The following is a 22,772-nucleotide window of genomic DNA, read 5'->3' on the forward strand; positions in this document are numbered from 1 at the left end:
CCCCCCCCCCCCCCCCCCCCCACCCCCACTCGGCGCCCCATGGCGAAGCAGGGCGAAGGCGATCCGCGGTGGCGCGTCACGCAGCGCCCAGACGGGCGCAACGTGAACGGCTGGCACTGGGAGGACAAGAACGTGTCGGCGTGGGCGCACGCGCGCATCAAGGACCTTCTCACCCCGCTGCACTGCACGGCTGGCGACGGGGTGACGCGCGTGGCCGTGGAGGCCGTGGACTCGGTCGACGGCGACGCCACGCTGTACAACCGCAAGGGCGTGCTCAAGGTCCTGTACGACCTCAAGGTGTGCGGCAAGTGGTCGACGCGGCACGAGGAGAAGGACGAGCGGACGCACGGCGAGTTCAAATTCGAGCTCTTCGACGAGGACCCAGAGGTGAGCGTGGGCGTGGACGCCAAGTCGCGCGCGGTGCACGAGTACCGCAAGGCGTTTGCGGACAAGGTCGGCCCGCAGATCCGGGAGCAGTGCCGCGTGTTCATCAAGGAGATGCACGCGGGCGCGGGGCACGCTGTGGACGGGCTGGCGCTGCCCGCGGCGAGGAAGAGGCTGAGCGAGCTCAAGGTGACGGACTTTGCGCGGTCGGGCGCGGCGGCGGCGGCGAGCAAGGGGGCGACGGCGACGGCGGGCGCGGGCAAGGCGGGCGCGGGCAAGGCGGGCACGGGCAAGGCGGGCGCGACGCTGGTGCTCAAGGACGAGTTTGCGTGCCGGGCGGCGGACATGTTCCTCGCGCTGACGGAGCGCGGGCGGCTGGAGGCGATCACGCGCGCGCGGGCCGTGTCGGAGGCCGTGGTCGGCGGCCGGTTTGAGGTTCTGAACGGGGCCGCGCGCGGCGAGTACACGCGGCTGGAGGAGGGCAGGTGCGTGGGGATGAGGTGGAAGCTCAAGACGTGGGGCGAGGCGGCCGCGGCGGGGGAGGCGGTGGTGCGGCTGGAGACGACGGAGGAGGGGAAATGCGCGGTCGAGGTGACGATACTGGGCGTGCCGGAGGGCGAGCAAGGGAGCACCGAGGGGTTCTGGCGCGTGCAGGTGTTCCAGGCGATGAAGGTGGTGATGGGGTGGGGGAGCGCGTCGCAGTTCTTGTAGTCTCGTGGGGGGGCGCGGGAGGCGGGAGGCGGGAGGCGGGAGGCGGCGCAAAATGGTATGAGAAACGGGCGGCGCGGCGCGGTGTCTTTACATGTTAAAGCGGGCCGGTACTGTACTGTAGAAAAAGAATCAGCAGTTAAGATTTTTTGCGTGCACTGTAGCACGGGCGGTGATGATGGTGGTGTGAGGATCATGGTGAGGATTATGGTGATAATGATGAGGATTATGGTGATAATGATGATGACCACAGATGCCGTTGTATGTTTTCAAAGCTTCCCCATCCCTTCGACGGTATGTTCACGTACTCCCAGCGTGCGTCCGTCTCCTGCGGCTTTGATGATGATGATGATGATGATGATGATGATGATGATGACGACAGATGCCATTGTGTCTTGTTGACAACTTTTGACATCAAACCCTTCCCATCCCTTCGACGGTATACTCACGTACTGCCAGCGAGCGCCCATCTCCTACGGCTTGAGCTGCGTGTACTTCCAATTCGAGCCGCCGACCGGCTGCTCGGACTCGATATCGAAGCCCCACTTGTCGCGCATGCGCTGCCTGCTCTCGCGGTTGACGTCGTCGACCAGCTTCTGCAGGTCCGCGCGCGGCGCGGCGGCGTCCATCGCGAGGCTGCGCTTGCCGAGGCGGCGCAGCGCCGCGGCGCGCGCCGACGACGGCGCCCGCCCGCCCGACGACGCGCCCGTGCCCTTCGCCGCCGCCGAGCCCTTCGACGACGCGCCCGCGCCCGCGCTCTTCGACCCCGAGCCCTTCGACGCCGAGCCCTTCGACGCCGCGCTCTTCGCCGGCCCCGCCCCCTTCTTCGGCGTCGTCGTCCCCATGTTCCCAGACGGTGGAGGCGTCGTCGTGCGGCGGCGGGCGCGGGAACGCGGTATCCAACGCCCCAGTGCCCCGCGCTTATATACTGCCCCTCCCGCGCGCGGGCGCGCCCGCGCGGGCAATGCGAGGTTGCCGCAGAGATGCCCCTCCCGCGCTACGTTCCGTACTGTACTGCGGCAACGATGAATTATTTTTAGCCAAGGCCCTCCCGCTGCCGCCACGCCCCCCCGCCAGCCACGAGACCGCGCCCCCGCCCCCCACCGCCCCCCGCGCGTCCCACAGCCGACGCCCGGCCGACACGACATGCCGCGCGGCGTTGTCCCGCCCGATCGGACGCGCGCCAGGTCACCGCGCGGCGTTGTCCCGCCCGATCAGACGCGCGCCAGGTCACCGCGCGGCGAGGGCGCGTGCGGAGCGGGATGAGGCACCCGATGAGGCACCCGATGAGGCACATAGTCCATCCTTTGTCACATTTCAATTGTATTTTTTTTAGTTTTCCGCCGAGTAGTCTTCTCTCTCCGCCTGGAGGTCGGCGCCTGTACCGGCCCCGGTTTCCACGGCAACCTGTTCCGTACTGCTGGCGACACGCGCACTGCCTTCCGTGGAAGGGCGTGCGGAGGGCAAGAACCCCGGGCAAGAATGGGAGGGGCCGGCATGGGAGGGCAGGAATAGGCGGCAGGAATGGGAAAGCAGGAACGGGGGGACAGGAATTGGAGGGCAACAGGCGCAAATTGAACCACTGTGGCGCAGATTAAACTGATGACATTCCTCCACCGCCGACAATACTGACGGCGTCCCGCCCGGTGCCCACGTCGACGCGGAAGGACTATTGCCGTAGGAAAAAAAGGCAGTAGCTGCGGGAAAGGGCGCGCAAGGGAGAGAGGACGAAGGAGAAGGAGGGACTCCAACCGATACAGCTGTATTGTACAGTATGCGACTCATACAGCCCGCCATGAACGGCGATTCGGCTCACCCTCCACATTCAACCGTCAATTTCACACGAGACTCCTTAAATATTGAGATAGAATTTAGAATTTTAAACTACGTTCAATGAATTTTAACTTTTCGTTATGCTTTCAACTGGACTTTATGTGTTCTCTCATGCAAATGCTAAAACTCTCCCATGCACCGGCCGCTTGCGCTCGCAGTACCGTACTGTAACTAGAAGTCACTCTTCTCTTCTCGCAATGCTATTCACGCATCTGCACACACCGAATATCTCACCGCACCGCAATGAGATATCCCAGATTTGCCACGGATATCTCACCCCAACTCTAACCCTCCACGACACACGCTTACCGGGTACTGTACCAAGGGTACAGTACTTGCATGAACAGCGCGCATAGCACTCATCCAGAAACGCCTTCTGTGTGACGCCGTTTGCCTCATACTGTACAGATTTTCTACTCGGTACTCTCCAGTGCATACATATCTCCCAGATATGTGCATATGCATTCATTTCAGCACTAATAATTGAATCGCAGGAATCGCAGGACAGTGTCACACATTCACCATCGAACAAAAAAAAACTTCCAACAAACCTTCTATTCATTCGTTCGTCCACTCGATACTCGTGACATCGGTCTACAGAACCGTTCTGTCCTAAATCTCTCATCCTATGCATCTATCTGGCGATTGCGGGAGCCGCGCTCGCGGCGTGCAGCAATCACAAGCTGCATTACAAAAAGCCATTCACGCGTAGGACCGACATGTTCACTTCATCTAACTTAACAGTACTGTCGGGCACTAGTGTCGATTCATTCCGGCAAGCATTAGAGTGAAGCACCAAAGGTCGCCACCAATTTGTTGCCCTACATCATAACATTATCACCACGGTCCACGACTGCAATTCCATATATATATATATCTATCTGACTCGTGCTCTACACAAAAAGCCACAAGAACGAAACAGTGAACAAGTTACCATTTTGTTACATATCTTGCCAGACCTCTCCTGTGCGAGCGTCCGCTCTTTTGTTCTCAACGACTCGCCTTCCACCACGAGGAACACCGTAGTCTCCCGAGCCCCTACTGTTAGAGTCAAGACTCCAAGATTTCTTGTCTCGTGTGTCGGAAAATTGTTTTGAGCTTTCTTGTAAGAAAGCTCAAAGCAGTTTTCCGATACATTCTCGGCATCAATGCTCAGCGTCGCACCCAGCTCTATAAAGTGATATGGTCCTTCTAATTTGCAGCGGGGTATCGCACCTAGTAAAAATGTTGAAAAAGGGTTTTCAAGGGAACATCATAGTGCTTGTAAGAGACTATGCACAGTTGTGGCAACAATGTAAAAACCCTCCTTATGCTCGTCCCACCTGGCCGTAACTCAAGCAAAACCATCACCAAACACGGTTTTGACATTTCAATCCAGTACTGAGTCGTCATGGCACTATCTACGGTATGTGCGGTGCGAAAGAAAATATGCTTGCGCATGCTAGTGTTAGAGATAGTGACTAGTAGGCACTGGTCTATTGGAACCTTGTCCTCATATGAGGACATTATTCGACCTATTTTATTCTTGACTTCTGCTTCCTCGACAAGAAAGAAAAAATGCCTCCGCCACCGTACTGGAGTTCTGACTTGGAGACAGAAAGAACTTTGTGAGAATTGCATGTTCTTCGTGGTCGTTTTTAGATATGTTTTGAAGAGATGCTTTTTTAAACAACCTTAAACCCGCATGTAAAATAACTTTGAAACCAAAAACGCCATTTTAAAATGGTAAGTATGTACTAAATCTGTATTACATTCTTAATTGTCCTGCATATTCAAAGCTGCTATACCGGTGTTCTACATGCTTTTAGAGCATCTCTCCGTGAGTCTATTCTCTAATCTAATGACAAAATTTCAGTCGCGGAAAAAAATCGACACTCTACCGCACGATTCTAATCTATTCGAGTAGATTTTCCGATAGATTAGAGCTCGATCTGGGTCTCTTCGACCCCCCATTACACCCAAATCGGGCTCTAATCTATTCAATAGAGGTGACACGAAAGCCTCCGGATTGGCTAGTGGGGTACCTGTGCCTGGCAAATGTGTCTTCCGGGCAAATTATACTTCTGACGCGTTCTTTGTTTGCCATCTGTGGTTCCATCCAGAGAAACTTAGGACAGAGCAAAGCAATAAGACAAACCAATAAGGCCAATAAGGCTGTCCACGCACTAAAATAAAGTCACCGCCGGCCCCCACTCTCGGGAGTGGGGGTCATCGGTTCTTGGTATCACAGGTTATGGGCACCACGCAACCACTGAACACGATCCCTCACTAACCCTCACCCCCCACGGCAGACGTTAACAGCCAACCACACTGCGCAAACGGACGAGCCGGACTGCAATACGCTCCGACCCGATCACCCCAACAGGACACCGAAATCACAGCATGAGCAAACACTCGCACAGATCAGGCAATCTGCCTCAACAAACCACCGCGAATTTCTCCTATTGGTAGGACGCGTTAGAGATACACTCACGCACAATAGATGCGAACGATCACCTCACCAACCAGATCGTCGCGCCAACGGACGCCACACCCCAAACTTCCCACCAGCGAAAAGCCGATCAAATGCGCACGGCAATCATGCAAAGCCTCAGCCCAGATGTAGTCAAACTCCTGCCCCCACACATACTCCGATATAGCCCGCACCACAAATGCACTATCATCAAACTAACTGACACATGCTCACTGCAAAACCACGAGCTCTTGGACGCAGAGGCACGGACCCTCAAGTACACAATAGTACAAGACATCAACGACTACATCTCCAAACACAGAGACCTACGACACCGCATGCAAGTATCAGGCTACTCCAACATTGACACTGAACGCAGGACGGTCAGATACATGGTCCAAGGACACTCTTACCACCCCGACGTGCACGCACTCGCAATCCTACTTGTATGCAACCCCCCCCCCCACCACAATACGAGAGTTCACCAATCATTTGCAACAAGTGCAACTCATGCAAGATCCCGCAAAAGCCAAATCGAGCACATAGAAAGGCTACCAACACCACCGGCTCAACTAACGCACAGACACAGAGCACCCCGCGCAACCAAAACGCAAACCACGAGCTTCCACTACGAAAACCAGCAGGACACGCTAGGAAATGGTGTCACCATCATAGAAGCATTACTAACAGCACGGCTAACTGCTTCGCCAGTAGAAAACACACCACACAGCGCACCGGGCAAGCGAAGCAAGCGACAGCGAGCACAGAACCGGAGCACCCAGGAAGCGACCTCAGCGAGCTACAAGAGCGCCTACAATTCCTGTAGAACGCGCTTGCAGTCAAGACTCCGACCACGGTAAGACAACATTCATCCATGACTCCGGAGCTCATCCTACGCATACCGCCACACCCCACGCGAAATATGCACCCGAGCACGGGGACAGTAACAGAAACGGCGAACGGGCAACGCGAAAAAATTACGCAACGCGGTATCATCAACATCCAGACGAAGAATATGACAATACAGCTCACAGCGGTACACATGCCGAGAATCAACGAAAACCTATTGTCCGTCCACGACCTCACAGCGTACGGAGATGTCACCTTCACGCGAACCTATGCCTATCTCCACTGACCCACACGGCTACCCCCAAGCCAGCTGACGGCCACGTACTGTAACGTTCAATACCAAACCGAAACCACGACAAAGACCACAGCCACGGTACCCAGGACGCACACCAAGAAACCATCAAGTGCGATAAAGAGGTATACACGCCACATCCGCGCCTCACGCAAAAAGGGAGCGATAAAAAAACACACGCACACCATACGCGCCACGCGCCTCCCCCCCCTTCCCCCCCCCCCACATCCAACCCCATATCCCGACACGATACGGCATCCCCCTTGCTGCACCAAAAAAGCAATAAGCTACACTCCGCAACGCGTGAGGACCACGCCACAAACAAAACAAACGCCATGCAGCACACCAAGAACTGCACGAGTGCCGTCTGGAAATGGGGCATGCACACCCCAAAACACTGGCAGTAATGTCCCGACGCGGGCTACTGCCACCACTCCCACGCGGTCTCAAAGACACCAGCTCCCACATAACATGCAGGGGATGCATAAATGGGAAAACGAGCACACGTCGACATAGACGAACAACACACACCTCAAGGAAAGGAGAAAGCCTATCACCGGACTTCTGTGGACTAATAAAACCCACATCCACGCACAACGCCAACTACTTTTTCACACTCATCGACACGTCCACACGATACATATGGGTATACTGCTTGAACAACAGATTGCAAGTCCCGCAAACAATAATCCATGTGATAGAACACACAGTCACACAGACCAAACAATACCCACGTCTGTTGGTCACAGACAACGCACGCGAATACCTTCCGAAGGCCGTCCAAGAGCAACTGAGAAGGAGAGGCATCTAAATTCGACCCACTACGCCCTACACCCCCCAGGAGAACGCGCTGGCAGAGAGAATCAACCGGATTCTAATGAAAAAGTAAGGGCATCACTTGGAGCACACCCAACTGCCACATGCCCACTGGCAAGACGCGTTACAGGATGCGGTATTTAAGTACAATCTCACCTATCGCCACAAACTGAAAGGCATCCCGTACACAGAGTGGCACCACAAACCACCAAAAATACGCTCAATCTTCACGTTCGGTCAAGTTGGATACACACCCGTATTAAAACCCAACGCACCCAAACTACAACCAAATGCCACGTCGATACGGTACATGTTTGCCATCAACGACACGCACATCTGCGTGCAAAACATAAACACAGGCCGATACACTAAAATGCGCGCCGTTGACTTCAGACTATGCTATCGCTAAAATGACCCATGCACGACGGTCCCTAGTACAAATCAAGGCGGATTTCTGGCGAACGGTTGGCGGCTCAATGGCGACCCTGCGGTTGATTGGCGACCCAATGGTGGAAAGTTCGTGATATGTATGGAAGGGGGGTCCCACTGTATGGTGGACAAAGTATGGCCTGGGTTGCCATTTGACAGCAATTGAGATCCAGAACGTTCAACTGGTCGCCATACGCTGTCCATTAAGTCAAATTTTGCAGCCCGTGATTTTTCGTTGTTTTTAGGACCACTCATCATGGAGAGCTGTTACAGTAGAGCAACCTATGCAAAATGCAGATCGTGTATATTTGTCAACTGATGTACTGTATAGAAATACTTAACAGTATGGAGTTGGCGATTTTAGTGTATTGGTGTCTATTTCTCAGACACATCCGATCTACGCCTATTTCTATGTTTTGGTTCCAGAAATCTTCACCAATCATTTTCATGACTCTGCTCTTGACGAGGAAATTGTAGCCTACCGTTTCCTGTAACAACTCTCTTTTTCAACTGCTCTCAGTAGAGCGCCCCAAGGTTGAGTCTCAGTTGCGCGTAATGCCTCTGAGCGTCATCTGTGCATCGTCCGGGATCCAGGGAACACCATTCAGTAGCCCCTGCTTTTGCCTAAGGTCATCGACAAAGTAAGTCCTCGTGCTAAGTGATCTGGTCCGATTTGGGACCTGTGCTTCCAAGACACTTATGGGATGGGAAATCGAGCTGACACCCTCAACTGTTGCCATGCTGAAAAGAGAGGAACTTGATCTTTTCCTTTCCCTGCTTTCCGAGATGAAGCCCTGTCGTGACCCAACGAGCTACGAGTAGATGAATATCACGCTTGACGTGATGCTCGATGAAGCCGAGAGCTCTTCCGTAACTAACTTCCAAGGGTTTCTTTCCATCATTGCAAAACGCAGCAGAGAAGTAGCACGAGCTTCTCTCCGTTTCATTATCGCTCAACGAGAAGGAGCGATATGTAACGGGGCAGCCGTTGGCGGCCTTTTCGTCTGCCAGACACCGCCAAAGGAAAACTGGGTCCGTTGGTAACACAAGATTGTTCGCATCGCGGGCTTCAATACCATAATATCTCTCGTAGTAGTTCCCCATCATCTTGCGCAAACCGCGAAACTGTGAATTATCTAATTGGAAATGTTTATGCGACTCCCGGGGATGTCTGAGGGAATACCCGTTATTCTCGACAAGATTGTTTGTCACTCGCAACCTTGGAGGGTGTAGTGCAATAATGGGCTCTACAGGGGGGTGAAAAGAAAGGAAAATATTTGGATATGAAAAGTAGTCCGGGTTGGAGGGACACACGTGTGAATAATTGCACAGTTTTAATTTTTAATTATTTTATTTTATTTAGTTAATTAGTTGGCATTAATTTTGCTGACACTAGATTAGACCTAGGATCTAGCGCCGCGAGCTACTGTAGTGGCTCCGGCGGGGCGATATATACCTTAGCCCTCTGACCACCAAGTCAGTAAAGGTAACCCGAGTTGCCAGAGTTGAATATCGCCTTGGTCGAAGTCCGTCTTTCCCAAGACGCTCCCTTTTACCACAGATTACGTTATCCTTTGCGCTCGGGGGTTTCCTTTCTTCCCCTTTATTTCCCTATTCTTTTCTATCTCTACCTCTATTTTTCCCTTAATTGTGTTGGTTCCACTGGAGTTGGTTGCGACCGATCCGGTGTAGGTGTTTTAGCCATCGGGCAACACGGTGTGTAGCGCTGCTATACGGTTACGATCCCGTCGGGTAGTGCTGAACAAGCCCCCGTCGAAGACCTTGAATTATACACAAGGTGCTGAAGACACTCGTCGAGCATTGGCCTTACAACCCAGCGAACAACGGTTACATCCTCGTAGACAAGCCCAACCCGCACTCGTCGAGCACTCACGTCTTCACAAGTCTCTACCACCATTATCCTCCCGGGCCGGGCATCTTTCCTTAACCCCCCCCCCCCGTCGGAGTTGAGCTACTGTGGACCGCAAGCCCACACAAGGGGAAAGGAAGTCTCGAACGCTCCGTAGCGCGTGCCATCGGCAGTGGTTGTTGCTGTTGTTGTTTTTCTTCTTTTTGTTTGACCGTCGGACTGTGTTCGCGGCCTGCCAGGCACATTGCACTACAAAAGTGGTCTCCCCACCTAGAATTTGTCTACAGCAAACCCGACCTAGAATTGTGTCGACAACAGCCTCGGTCTGGAGTTGCACTACGAAAGTGGTCTGGTAACGGAGTCTTTTTAATTTTTGTTTGTATTTTTTGTGTAAGTTCGCTCGTACGAGCGATGTCGACAAGCGCACCCGGGGACGTCGGTCCCGGGGCGAGTAGGAGCGGATCGGCAAGGGCGTCGAGGATCCCGCGAGGTCCTCGCACCCGAAGCCAGGCCAACACGGCCACGGATCCCGAAGGTCAAGAAATCCCGACGGGGATTGAAGCCGACAAGGATAACCTATCCTACAGGTTCGAGAAGATGGGCGAGGAAATTCGCCAAGAGATGACGAAAAATCTCGAGGCTGAATTAGCCATCGTCCGGAAGCAACTGGAGTTGCAAGCATCCGAGTTCCACACCGTTTTAGGAGAGCTATCGGCTCGAGTGGATCTCGTCGAGAAGGAGCGAGATGAGGCGACCGACGGTCTGGAGCCGGAGGTCCTAGCTTCGTTGAAAATTTCAGTCAAGGACGCAAGGCGCGACGCGAATCAAGCTTTGGAGTCCTTAGGTAAATTTAGAAGCAGTATCGACGACAGGTTCGACCGCGCCGCTCATCGTCTCAAGGACCTTGAACAGGTCGCCGGGCAAGAGCCGCTCCCAACGGGTCGAGAAGGCGACCGTCGACCGAAGAAGGACAAGGCCGCGGTACAGCGGAGTTCCAAGTCGAAGACTTCGAAGAAGAATCTGCGACGCCGGAGCAAGAGTCACGGTAGTGACGAGCCGGAGGACCAAGACTCAATGGCCGAGTCCAATGGCCTTTCCGAAGATGGTGACGACGGTTCGTCGAACCATGCCAGCGATTCCGAACATCGTTCAGAGGAAGGAAAAGGAATTTCGCAGGGCAAGAAAATTACCTCCAGACGGGGCGGGATCACTTCGTTCGCCTCGCGGAGAGACAAGGACGCTGAGCCAGAGGACGTCGCAACGCGACACGGGCCGCGATGGGAGGAGTTGGAGGAGCTGAATCCAACCAACTACCTCTTCAAGAAATTACTTTCGTACCGAACGTACCGCTTGCGGAACCCGCAGACACATTTGTCAAGTTCCCGGCGGACCGCCGTGCGAAAAATCAGGACAGATATTCCGCCTAAGGTGAAGAAGGACAACACGTTCACAGGTGAGGACGGGGTCCTCGTGTCGGATTTTTTGGCAAAATTAGTTCAAGAGTTCGATACTCAAGAAACGAACGAGGGGCAAGCGATCCGCTTGTTGCCCGAATTTCTAAGCGGCATCGCTTTGAGACAGTACACTTCGGTGTCTCAGACGGCTGAGTCCCATCACGGAAAGGTTTCCGTTTGGCCGGAGGCCGTACAGTGGTTGTTGAGGAGTTTCGCAACCGACGAGGCGATCCGTCAAGCCGTGCTCGCTTTGCGAGAAGTTCAGCAAAGACCGTCTGAAGACGAGATGGACTTTTATATCCGTCTGACGGGCGCGAGCAATCGATGTGGAAACGTATATTCGATGGAAGAACAAATGACGATGTTTATCGAAGGACTCGATTCGAGTATCAAGCCGATGGTATCTCAATACCGACAAGACAATCGGGACGTTTCGTTTTTGAGACTAGTTAATTACGCGAAGGCGCATGGCTCGGCGAGCCGCGCTAAGGACAAGAAGACCAAGAAGGTCACGATTCAGACCCCGTCGACGTTCAGGGCGGGGAAGAAGCCGAGGGCTTCTTATCCCCGTCGTAAGGGTCACGCCGCCGTCCACTTAGCAGAGTCAATCTCCGCGCCAGATGAACGCAGTGCGCACGGAGACAGCGAAAATCAGTACGAAGGAGCATTGGTAGCCGAGGGCAATTTTATTGAGCCATCGGAGGGCTACGGACACGAGGACTACGGGGCAAGCGGGTCGTCAACTCTACCGACGCCCACGTACACGACGGAGTCGTTTTCAGAGCCCACGGATCCCGTGATGATGTTTCGGGGGCGCGGCCACACGCCGGCGCCGCGCATTCCGATGGAAGACAAGGGTACAACGTTTCGAAGGCCAGGCTGGATGGAAAGGCCGCAACGTGCAGGAAGGCCGCCGGCCCGTGGAGGACCTTGGCCGCCATACCCCGTCAAGAAGCACGGACTGGTGTGCTATCATTGTTACGAAAAGGGACACGCCGCGCCAACGTGTATTCTTTTCCTCCGGGAAATGCACCGAGTTTTGGGAAATTATGAGGCGTTGTCTCCGATGGAGAGATTAGGGATACCATCGACGAGTTACCTGAAGGTCAAGAGTTGGTTCGATTCGCAGACGGCGAGCACGGCGAATGCTGCGACGCCGAGGTCGAACCAACCATTCCGAGGGCCCGCCGCTGGGCCCGCGTCGTCGGACGGGAGAAGGAACCCGTCGCCGCAGGGAAACTAGAGAGGGGAATCTCGAGGGAGTCACGAGAGGCGCAGGTTCAACGTACTGCGTCCGGGACTCAGTCCCGTTCCCCGTCTCTAGCAAGAAGGGAAGCCCTCGATGAGGAGGTTGTCGGATCGGTGGATAAGCCCAAAGGGCCAGCCCAAGTCAAGAGAATTTTGAGCCGAGCCCGAGATCATCCGCTGGAAGAAGTTCGAAGGCCCTGGTACACGGTTAAGCGAAGGGAGTGTCCCGAGAAGATTTTGGTTCTTGCGCGAAAAAACTACAAAGTTTACGCGGACATTGGACCAACAGTCGGATTGATGAGCCGGGTGTTGTCTGTTTTAGACACCGGCGCGGGACCAAACCTTGTGCGAAAATCGGAACTCCCTGCTGGAATGGAATCTTTAGTGTCCTACGGACCGACCCAAGACATTGGCGACGCAAACAATAGGCCACTCCGGACTCTCGGCACAATTAGAACGCCTGTGAGGCTTGGAAAATTTGTGGCCGCAGCCGAGTTTATTGTATGCGCAAAACTAGCCGTCCCGCTAATTCTAGGCGAGGACTACTGTGACCGGTTTGTGGAAGCAATTTATCCAAGGAAGAAAACGGTTGAGTTGGCGGATTTCTCGGAAGTTCCGATAGTTAGGCGGTCCTCGACGAGAAAAGGGAAGAAGAATCTCGTCCCGGGAGAGGACGAGAATGATGGAAAGGGGGAGCGAATTTCCCCTATGGTAAAAGTGGCAAGAGCCACGACTATCGAGCATGGGACGCAACGCGTCGTGGAATGCACCTCAAAGAGGGCGGGCTTGGTTGTGGTTCAGCCGTAGTCGTCGTTGTACGAAAGGCACGGGTTGACGTGCACGAATGGTGTCGTTCAGGTTGAGCCTGACAGGCCATTTCGTTTACTCGTTGCGAATTTTAGGACGTACCCTGTCAGGGTGCGAAAAGGCCAAGTGGTGGCAGAATTATTATCGCACCCGAGAGCCGCGCTCGAGAGCCAAACCACCATTGGTGAAGTTCTCGGAATTCAAGAAAGGAAGAAGGAAAATTTTCCTAATTCTAACAAGACGCCTAAGGGCGAGACAAGATGCGAACCGTCGGATCAAGCGCGCGAGGACCAGCCAGAAGAACGGTCGAGTGGGCTCTCTGCGACGGCATCGTCGAAGCCGGAGCAGCGGATTGAGCCCCCACCGCCGGACGTGGAGGACCTCGACCTGAGCCACGTGCCGGAACGGCTGCGCGAGCGGTTCCGTCGGATGTTGAAGAAGTATTCAAGGATGTGAGATGGGACGCTTGGCGAAATTAATACCACAGTCCATCGGATCGAGTTGATCCCCGAGACTCGTCCCATCGCACAAGCCCCGTATCGGGCCGGGCCTAAAGCCCGCGAAGTAGAAGATGCAGAAGTGCAGAAGATGTTAGAGGCAGGAGTGATAGAACCAGCGCAGTCAGAATGGGCGTCGCCCGTGTTGCTGGTGCCCAAGCCGGACGGGTCAATGCGTTTTTGCGTAGACTACCGCAGGCTGAACGCAGTGACGGTGAGGGACACGTACCCTTTACCGCGCATGAATGAATGTCTAGACTCGCTTGGTGACACCAAGGTTTTCTCCGCGTCGGACGCGATCTCGGGATATTGGCAGATGCCTATCCCTGAGTGCGACCGCGACAAGACCGCATTTTCGTGTCACTCAGGTCTGTATCGCTTCTCAAGAATGCCCTTCGGGCTAACCAACGCGCCAGCGACGTTCCAGAGAGCAATGGACATCCTGCTCTCCCCGTTCCGTTGGAAATGCTGTTTGGTGTATCTAGACGACATAATAATTTTTAGCAAGTCGTGGGAGGAGCACATCATGCACGTGGATGAAATACTTTCCGTATTGGAAAAGGCAGGCGTCAAGCTCAAGCTCCGCAAGTGCGAATTTTTCGTGGAAAAGATCAAGTACCTGGGCCACGTCGTCCGCCCAGGTACGCTAGAAGTCGATGTCGTGCGAACCGCTGCGTTGGACCAAGTGCAGTATCCGCGAACACAGACATAGCTTAGAAACTTCCTGGGACTTTGCAATGTCTACCGCAGGTTCGTTCCGCATTATGCGAAAATTGCGCAACCTCTAAACCAACTACTGAAGAAAGGACAACCGGTCCAGTTACAAGGAATCGACGAACCGTGCGAGAAAGCTTTTCATAAGCTCAAGGACGCCATCTTGGCACCACCGGTGTTGGCGCTGCCGAAGAAGGACCTACCCTACTCGGTAGATACCGATGCAAGCGACTATCAAATAGGCGCTGCATTATTTCAAACGCATCCGGATGCGCAACGTAAACCCATCGGTTTCTTTTCAAGAACGTTAGCCGCAGCCGAGAAAAACTATTCTGTATCAGAAAAAGAATGTCTAGCGGTAATTTGGGCCGTACAGACTTTAAGACCATATCTATATGGCGAGCACTTCATTGTGCATACCGACCATGCCTCATTGAGGTGGTTGATGAACGTAACCGACCCCAGCGGGAGATTAATCCGATGGAGGCTCCGCCTCTTGGAATTCGATTTTGAAATCAAGTACGAAAAGGGAAAGGCTAACAGCCAGGCGGACGCTTTGTCAAGGTTACGGACCGCAGGAGAAACCGTCGACGAAATCGAGGACGAAATCCCATGCTTTATGGCCGAACCGGCCGAGGGTACAGTGGAGGACGAGGACAGTTTCGACGCGTTAGACGACATCCTCGCTCTTGAGGGGGGGACCGCCCCTGAGCGCCTCGATCAATTCCAAGCTGTCACTCCGGAGGAGCTCATTCGCGAGCAAGCCGTCGACCCCTTCTGCAATCGCATCAAGGAAGAAATGGACGCCGGAAAGGTGAGAACGTTCAGCATGGAGACCGAGGAACTCGAAGGAACTCTATGCCGTATCGCGGCGGAGTTTGTACAAGTGGTGATACCACAATCTTTTCTTTTGTTACATGCAAGGCACAAACCCAGAACCACGGGGAGCGGAAAGAAAGCCGCTCGACGTCCGCCGGTCGACGTCTTTGCAAGGAAGACTTACGAACCGACGATCGCCACTAATCTACGACGCGTTGGTTCAAGCGGAGACGGAGAGCCAAGTGCCTGTTCGTTTTTCAAGGACGCCAAATTGCGAGACTCCCTGTGCCTGTCAGGAATAATGTGCTGCGTGAGGAGCTGGAAGGATGTCCGAAGAACATAAAAAGAATATATATATATACATGTATATAATGCAGTGACTGGAGTCACGCACGAAATCGAAGGAGCGGATTGCTGTCGCTCGTCGGAAAGGGGGATGTCGTGGCACAAGCAAGGGTGGAGACTTTCGGTCCGTCAGCGGCGTAAACCAACTGGAAGGGTGCGCGAGTTAACGCACGAAACTATACTGCACGGAGTAGGTGAATTGTTCGCTCGCCGTTTCCCTACAATGATAACGAAAATCGGCTCGCCGCCGTTACTGAGGAGGTCCACCGTTTATTTGTCGGTTGCTTAATCTGGTTGTGTTTCAACCCCTGTTTTGCTGTGCTTTCATTTTTTTGGTATCGACGACACGACTCGGCACGACGTACACCGACTCGCCAGTCTACGAGAAAAGGGAAGAACGAGGAGGAGTTCAAGCTAAAAGAGGGGAAGAAATGGGATGACGACATAAGGCCCGTCAACACGATCTGCGAACGCTTACCCGCGCGACGAACTCAACCGGAACTTCTCAACGATCTCCAAACGGACATCCCGTACAACTATCGCGGTGGGAACCACTCCAACGAAGAGAACAGGTTTTTCGAGCCTTCTCTTTTTTCTATCGTGATAAGGACAGGCCTATTTTTACAAATGAGTTGAGAACCCTGAACGTGACCTCGGTGAGGAGAAGATTGAGAGGGGGCTACTGCGGGAGGGCTCTCAAGTACTTGTTAAGTACCACCCGATAAGAGAAGCGACACATCATTTTCGCAACGCACACGAGGGTCACATGGGGACACGTCTTAGGGTCTACAGGACGTCATGACGCGAAGGCTTAGTCCTCGGAAACGCGAAAAGACAACCCTGCCGCCCAGTGGAAAATCGATTCCGTGACTTCAAAAGCCATTTGTGAACTTGCGCAACGAGCAGAGGACCGCAGGTGCCTCAGAAGAGAAGAGGGGGACAATCTCTCAGAAGTCATTTATGAGACAGAATCACGTTTGGGGAGTCTCCCCAATGGGTGTAAGTGAATTCAGTTCACCTAACACCACAGTACGCCACGGACAGAAAAGTCACCATTCCTATAGAAGATGATTTGAGGGAAGCCGCGCGTCCCGCCAAATCTTTCGTCGTTGTCGATCGCGGAATGCCAAGAAAAAACACATCTTGTGGAGGCAGGTATTGGAAAACTGGGAGATTTGATCAAGCATTTGCCGAACCGCATGGCAGCTACACGACCGAAAATTTCCGCTTCGAGGGATAGCTGTCGCGGAGGGAGCAAAACGGCAGAGGGCGGAACTGAATCTTGAGAAGGGACAAGGGGGAAGTTTGGACTTAATCGAAGCTCAAAATAACTGCATCGAAAGCCTTAAGAGTCAACAGGACAAGCACAACCCCTAGCAAGCGCATGCTCGAGATGCCCGAGGAGCGTAAAATGAACACCGGGCGTCTCGACCAATAGTCCCTTTATTCGAGTCGAATTAATTGGATCTGCGCCTCTGCCTCTACGCCATAGGCCCGGAGAAGTCGATGATAGACGCCTGAGGCGGTGTTGTTTCCTTTGGGAACTGAGGGCGAAGGAAGAGCCAAGGCAGGCGTGACGAGTGGTTCCTCACGTACAGGGGAAGTCTGGCGTGGGGTCGGACCCACGTCAGACGGCGGCACTTCCCGGACTGATAGGGTTTCAGTTGAGTTTGTTGAGGAAGACACGACGCGAGGAGGACTTTCGCCTGTGGATGGACACACCGGAGGGGGGCGTGGCAGTGAACGAGCCGGCTGAGGTGGAATTGCAGACCGAGACGGCTCGGTGAGACAAGGCGTTGGGGACTGTACGTCCGGCGTGGAAGGTTGGACCGCGGAACGAGGAGACGGAGGGCCGGACAGTCGAGAGCACACGCTCTCTGCACGAGGGTCCACGCCTCGCTCGGGAACCGCGTCGGGGATGGGGATTTGATTCCCGAACTGTCGACTCAGTCGAGCTTCTGAGGACGAGCACAACGTCGACGCCCAGGGGTTAAACCAGACGAAGTCACCCGCCGCGCTGTGACTACGTTCGGGAGAACAGGAGGGACGTCGCTTTGCGAGGTAGCGGGAAGAGTTGTAAGGGGGAACGCTGTCTCAGTCGATCTACTCAATCTTGTCGAGTAGTGAGTGCAACTCGAGGTCGGTGTGGGCGCCACCCAGGGGGACAGTGTAATCCAGAAGGCACATGAGCTCAACGAGCTTCGGGGGAAGGTACCACAGACGCCAACAATCATACGCCTCCCAAAGCAAGGTGCCAGCGACCTTCACGCACCACTCAGTCATGAAGAAAACCCACAACCCGTGTCGGGGGTCGTTCAGGTGGGTGCCAAAGTATATAAGTATGGGGCCCAATTCCGGCCAAAATCCTTGGCAGACTTAAAACTGACCCCACCATGAGGAAAGCTGCTGGTATCGGTTGACGTAGTGTGACCGCGCAATCTCCCCCGCCTCGATCATTTGGTATGCCAGGAAGTATCCTGTGTCCGACCTCATTTTGCGCTCGTACCGAACGGTGTGTTGGAAGAAGAAGAGGTTCCCGCGTTTCATGAGCCGGAAATTAACAGGGAGAATCGCACGCGTCCACGACATTGCGTCATTCGTCACTGTCAATTGGTTATGCCATAAGCGGTCCGCTTCCAGTACGGGGTCCCCCTGGGTCCAACTGAGGAGGCTGTCAAGATAATGGCGTTCCCCCTCCGTGCGGAATTTCCACTTGTCGCAGCCGAAGGAAGAAGGAATAAGGGTGTCGGTCAAATGGATGTCAAGCCGGGCGAGTACAGTGTCCATGAATCGCAGGGACAAGGTGCGGCGGCCGCGTGGAGAGGAGTGACGAAGGATGGAGGTAGGAATGGCAATGCGGGCGCGCCAGTCAAAAGTGCGAATGGCTTGTAGGGGTAGTTGACCGGGTAACATGCCAGCGCCGTCTGCAAAACTATGTTCGATGGCAGCAACATCGCGGACGCCCACAGGGGAGAACCACTCGGAAGAGGCAAATAGGGAAGGATGTTCACACATGGATTTGTCTTGTAGCTCATCGAGCGAGGGGTATCGACGGGCTACCCAAGAAGAATGGTATCCCGGATGGAAGGCCGGTTCGGTAGGGTTTGTAACAGGAGGTAGACGGGGTATCGAAGGAAGACCCCGGGGCACTTCGGGCTTGCGAGGAAAGCCCACACCCGGACGCTTACGGGTGGCACTATCGTCCGAGTGTTCCGACGGAGAAGGAAGCATGGTATTTTCGTCTTACGCTTGCAAGAACGCCGCCCAGAGTGATTGACGGTTGGGAAACACGGTAAGGAACGGCAGAAGATTATACGATAGCTTGGCGCTGTACAAGGGCGCTCAGGAGGGGGATATGTAGTGCAATAATGGGCTCTACAGGGGGGTGAAAAGAAAGGAAAATATTTGGATATGAAAAGTAATCCGGGTTGGGGGGACACACGTGTGAATAATTGCACAGTTTTAATTTTTAATTATTTTATTTTATTTAGTTAATTAGTTGGCATTAATTTTGCTGACACTAGATTAGACCTAGGATCTAGCGCCGCGAGCTACTGTAGTGGCTCCGGCGGGGCGATATATACCTTAGCCCTCTGACCACCAAGTCAGTAAAGGTAACCCGAGTTGCCAGAGTTGAATATCGCCTTGGTCGAAGTCCGTCTTTCCCAAGACGCTCCCTTTTACCACAGATTACGTTATCCTTTGCGCTCGGGGGTTTCCTCTCTTTTCCATTTATTTCCCTATTCTTTTCTATCTCTACCTCTATTTTTCCCTTAATTGTGTTGGTTCCACTGGAGTTGGTTACTACCGATCCGATGTGGGTGTTTTAGCCATCGGACAACACGATGTGTAGCGCTGCTACTGTTTCAAGTTCCGTCGGAAGGCTGTTGTAACGACGCCTCCGTCGAAGGTCTTACTGTATAAGACAGAGTTGGTACCACCTACCGCGATCGCGATCGCGCTGGTGAGGGTGTTTTTAGCCATCGGGCAACACGTCGGTAGTAGCGTTGCTACACGGCTACGATCCCGTCGGGTAGTGCTGAACAAGCCCCCGTCGAAGACCTTGAATTATACACAAGGTGCTGAAGACACTTGTCGAGCATTGGCCTTACAACCCAGCGAACCGCGGTTACATCATCGTAGACAAGCCCAACCCGCACTCGTCGAGCACTCACGTCTTCACAAGTCTCTACCACCATTTTCCTCCCGGACCGGGCATTTTTCCTTACCCCCCCCCGTCGGATTTGAGCTACCGTGGACCGCAAGCCCACACAAGGGGAAAGGAAGTCTCGAACGCTCCGTAGCGCGTGCCATCGGCAGTGGTTGTTGCTGTTGTTGTTTTTCTTCTTTTTGTTTGACCGTCGGACTGTGTTCGCGGCCTGCCAGGCACATTGCACTACAGAGAGGTCTCCTCCGTTTCGTTGAGGTCAATATATGGGATTTTGATTCCTCTCGAAACACCATACATACGAGCCGCGGCTTCTGCTTTCATGTTCTCCGCCGCAGATTCGGCAAACTTGTACGTAGCGTTGCATCTCGCTTTCATTACACCAGCGAAAGTTTCCATTGTCCATTGAGCGAGAAGAGACAACGGTCCGCAAGACCTAATTCCATCTGCGAGATGAAGAACTAAATGAAGGACATATCTGCAAAGGCGGACACGGGTAGGATCGATGCGGTAGTATGTTGTGGAGAAGTGTTCAAAAAAACGCGAGAAGACTCTTCGACACGAGCCACAAGGTCTTCACTCAGTTCTCACTGCGAAAAGAGCTCGCAAAGCTGAACAAAAGTCCACCACCCATCCATAAATCGCCGAGGAATCCATTTATCTAAGGCAACTGTGTTTGTTACCAAAACAAAACATTTCCATTCTGTTGCTTTCCATGATTTTCGATACTTCAGACTGCGTGGGAGACGTGGAATTGTGCAAGACAGGCCTTTTCTGGCGGATAGCAAAGTCTTGTCGACCTGTTCGACCACTTTTTTATCTGATAGGACAGAGATGTCATCCAAATATTCCTCGCCTGACACCCAGAGAGAAACAATAAAAGGTGCGACATTTTCATAAAGTAAATGCATTATATCAACCGGAAAGCTTGCAAAGGCAAATACCGTGGGTACACTGAGGATCGGAGATGCATGCAATTTCGAGAATCCATTTGCAGCTCGCACGTTCTCTGTCGCATGCCGTTGATCTTGTGCTACGAAAGACGAAATTTCATTGTATGCATACCAGACAGCGTCATCAAAGCGTAACGGTAGAGCTTCTGGATTCCAAAGTGTTTCCGTCCGTGTTCTTCGCTTTCCATGACGGTTCTTATTTTCAATTTTGACACGGTTAGGAAAGTAGTTGTGGTTTGATTCCGCCACCCAAACTCCTGAGATGAGACAGAAACGGCATGGGTGTGTTCCATTGGGCCCACTGAGAAGGCACAGTTTTGCCACTGCAATTAAATCAAGAAGAGAAAACATGAGATGTACCCGACCATGCCGTTCTACTCCGTCCCAAGTTCTTCTAGTCCGAACACCATTCATGCTCAACTCCTTCAGCTCACTGAACAACGGAGCAAGAAAAGAATTGAGATCAGATGGAGACCTCGGACCAGGAATGACCATCACAGGAATGATGTTTTCCATTTTGTAGCGCTCGCTGGGTGGGAAATTTCCAATCAAAAGAATAACAGGCCAACAAGAGTACTGAGTAGATTTAAAAGGATTAACTCCATCAGTCGACAGAAAAAATAAAACGTCATCTTTGATAGCATGCAGTCCTCCGAGAGATTGCATTACGTTGCTTCCTTGAAACCCAGACTTGTCGTACTTACCATAGCTGCATAAGTGACATGGAACATTGTAGCAGTGCCCTAGTAAGTCCAAAGTGTGGGACACTGCAGGATAGTCTCCAACGTACCCGAAGACATCGAGAAAAAGAACAACCTTCTCTCCTTTTGCAGTGGTCATCTCAAATCCCTTTTCTGTCCCCTCAATGATATCATCAATAACTGCCGCCAGTACCTCGTTTGTAGATACCCCTGGAGGAGTTTGCCCGATAGGTCTGATGGCTCCTGCTCCATTGCGGTTCTCCGGAGCCATATCTATTGGCAGCATGTATACACCACCCATGCTTCCTTTCTTTCCAATGTACGGCGTAAATCCATCAGAGTACAGAAACATTCTATACACAACGTACTTTCTTCCATCTTCCAAACGTCCACTGCTTTCCACATCGACGCAATGACCCTTGTCCATTGGATTATCATCGGCAGATACTCGTTTCACTTCGGTTTTGTCAAACATCTGGTTGTAAACGCCCCTATTCGTGCCAGTGAGATTCGAAACATATTTATCAGAAGATACAACCAAGCTGGTAGCGTAGTCGTCATCACAGTCTCGTCTTCTCCACATCCTATACACAAGGAAGGGTGTTTGCGTTAGTTCTTCCGAATTTTCGGGGACTGGCTGTCCTGGAAGTGCAAGTTCGACGACCATGTCACTGGGAAGGAATGCCCGAGATTTCGGTTTCTTCATCTTCATCCTTTTGGTACACTTTGGATTGGACTCCGCCTGCGGTTCTGTCCAGTTTGGCTCATCGTAAACAAAGAAGGAAGATACAACTGCATCAAATCTCATGTTCGTTGAGGACGTTACTGCAAACTGGGCTTGCATCAATCTGCCCTTCACCGCGTCACTTGTTTCGAACGTAATGAAGGAGCCCTTTTCGCAGTTTCACCGTCACACCATCTTCGGTTGGAATCGGATAAACAGATAGACTCCCAGCCCTATCCTTGATTATTGGAGTGTCATCAATATCCGAGAACCTCGATATCTCGATTGACGGATCCATATCATGCCGTCTTCCTTGCACCATCTCCCGCAATTTTGCTGTCGAAAAGTCAAGTTTCGCCCAGTTGCTCGGTCTTACAATCATGGTCGGAGCGCTGTCCTGTGAGGTATACTTTCCAACGCCAGCCTTCGACCCAGACTTCGACCCAGACTTCGACAAATCCACAGTATACATTTCTACATGACAAGGAACGAAGAAGTTGGATTTCGCAAATGGACGAACACGTCTCTGCAGAGTAGATGTACTTGGCAGTTTGAGAGTGAGCTGCCTTTCATTCGGTCTCCTGTTCCTAAAGTTGGCAAGTGTCTGATACGCAGTCTCGCTGAGACGCGTGCTCCCAGTTGCTGTTATCAGCGATGCAATATTTGTCCAGGTCAATCGAATTCCACCAGAAGCGCTTTCGAACATGCT

At 53.0% G+C, this 22,772-nt stretch overlaps 1 protein-coding gene across 1 annotated transcript; it reads left to right on the forward strand.

Moving 5' to 3' along the window:
- Positions 1-39: 39 nt before the first annotated feature.
- Positions 40-1,095, forward strand: CHC_T00006062001 (hypothetical protein). The gene has a single exon (XM_005717646.1). The coding sequence runs from the start codon at positions 40-42 to the stop codon at positions 1,093-1,095; it is 1,056 nt and encodes a 351-aa protein (XP_005717703.1).
- The last annotated feature ends 21,677 nt before the right edge of the window (positions 1,096-22,772 follow it).

This window comes from Chondrus crispus, genomic scaffold (genome assembly GCF_000350225.1).
Source record: "Chondrus crispus Stackhouse genomic scaffold, scaffold_340, whole genome shotgun sequence".
Lineage (NCBI taxonomy): Eukaryota > Rhodophyta > Florideophyceae > Gigartinales > Gigartinaceae > Chondrus > Chondrus crispus.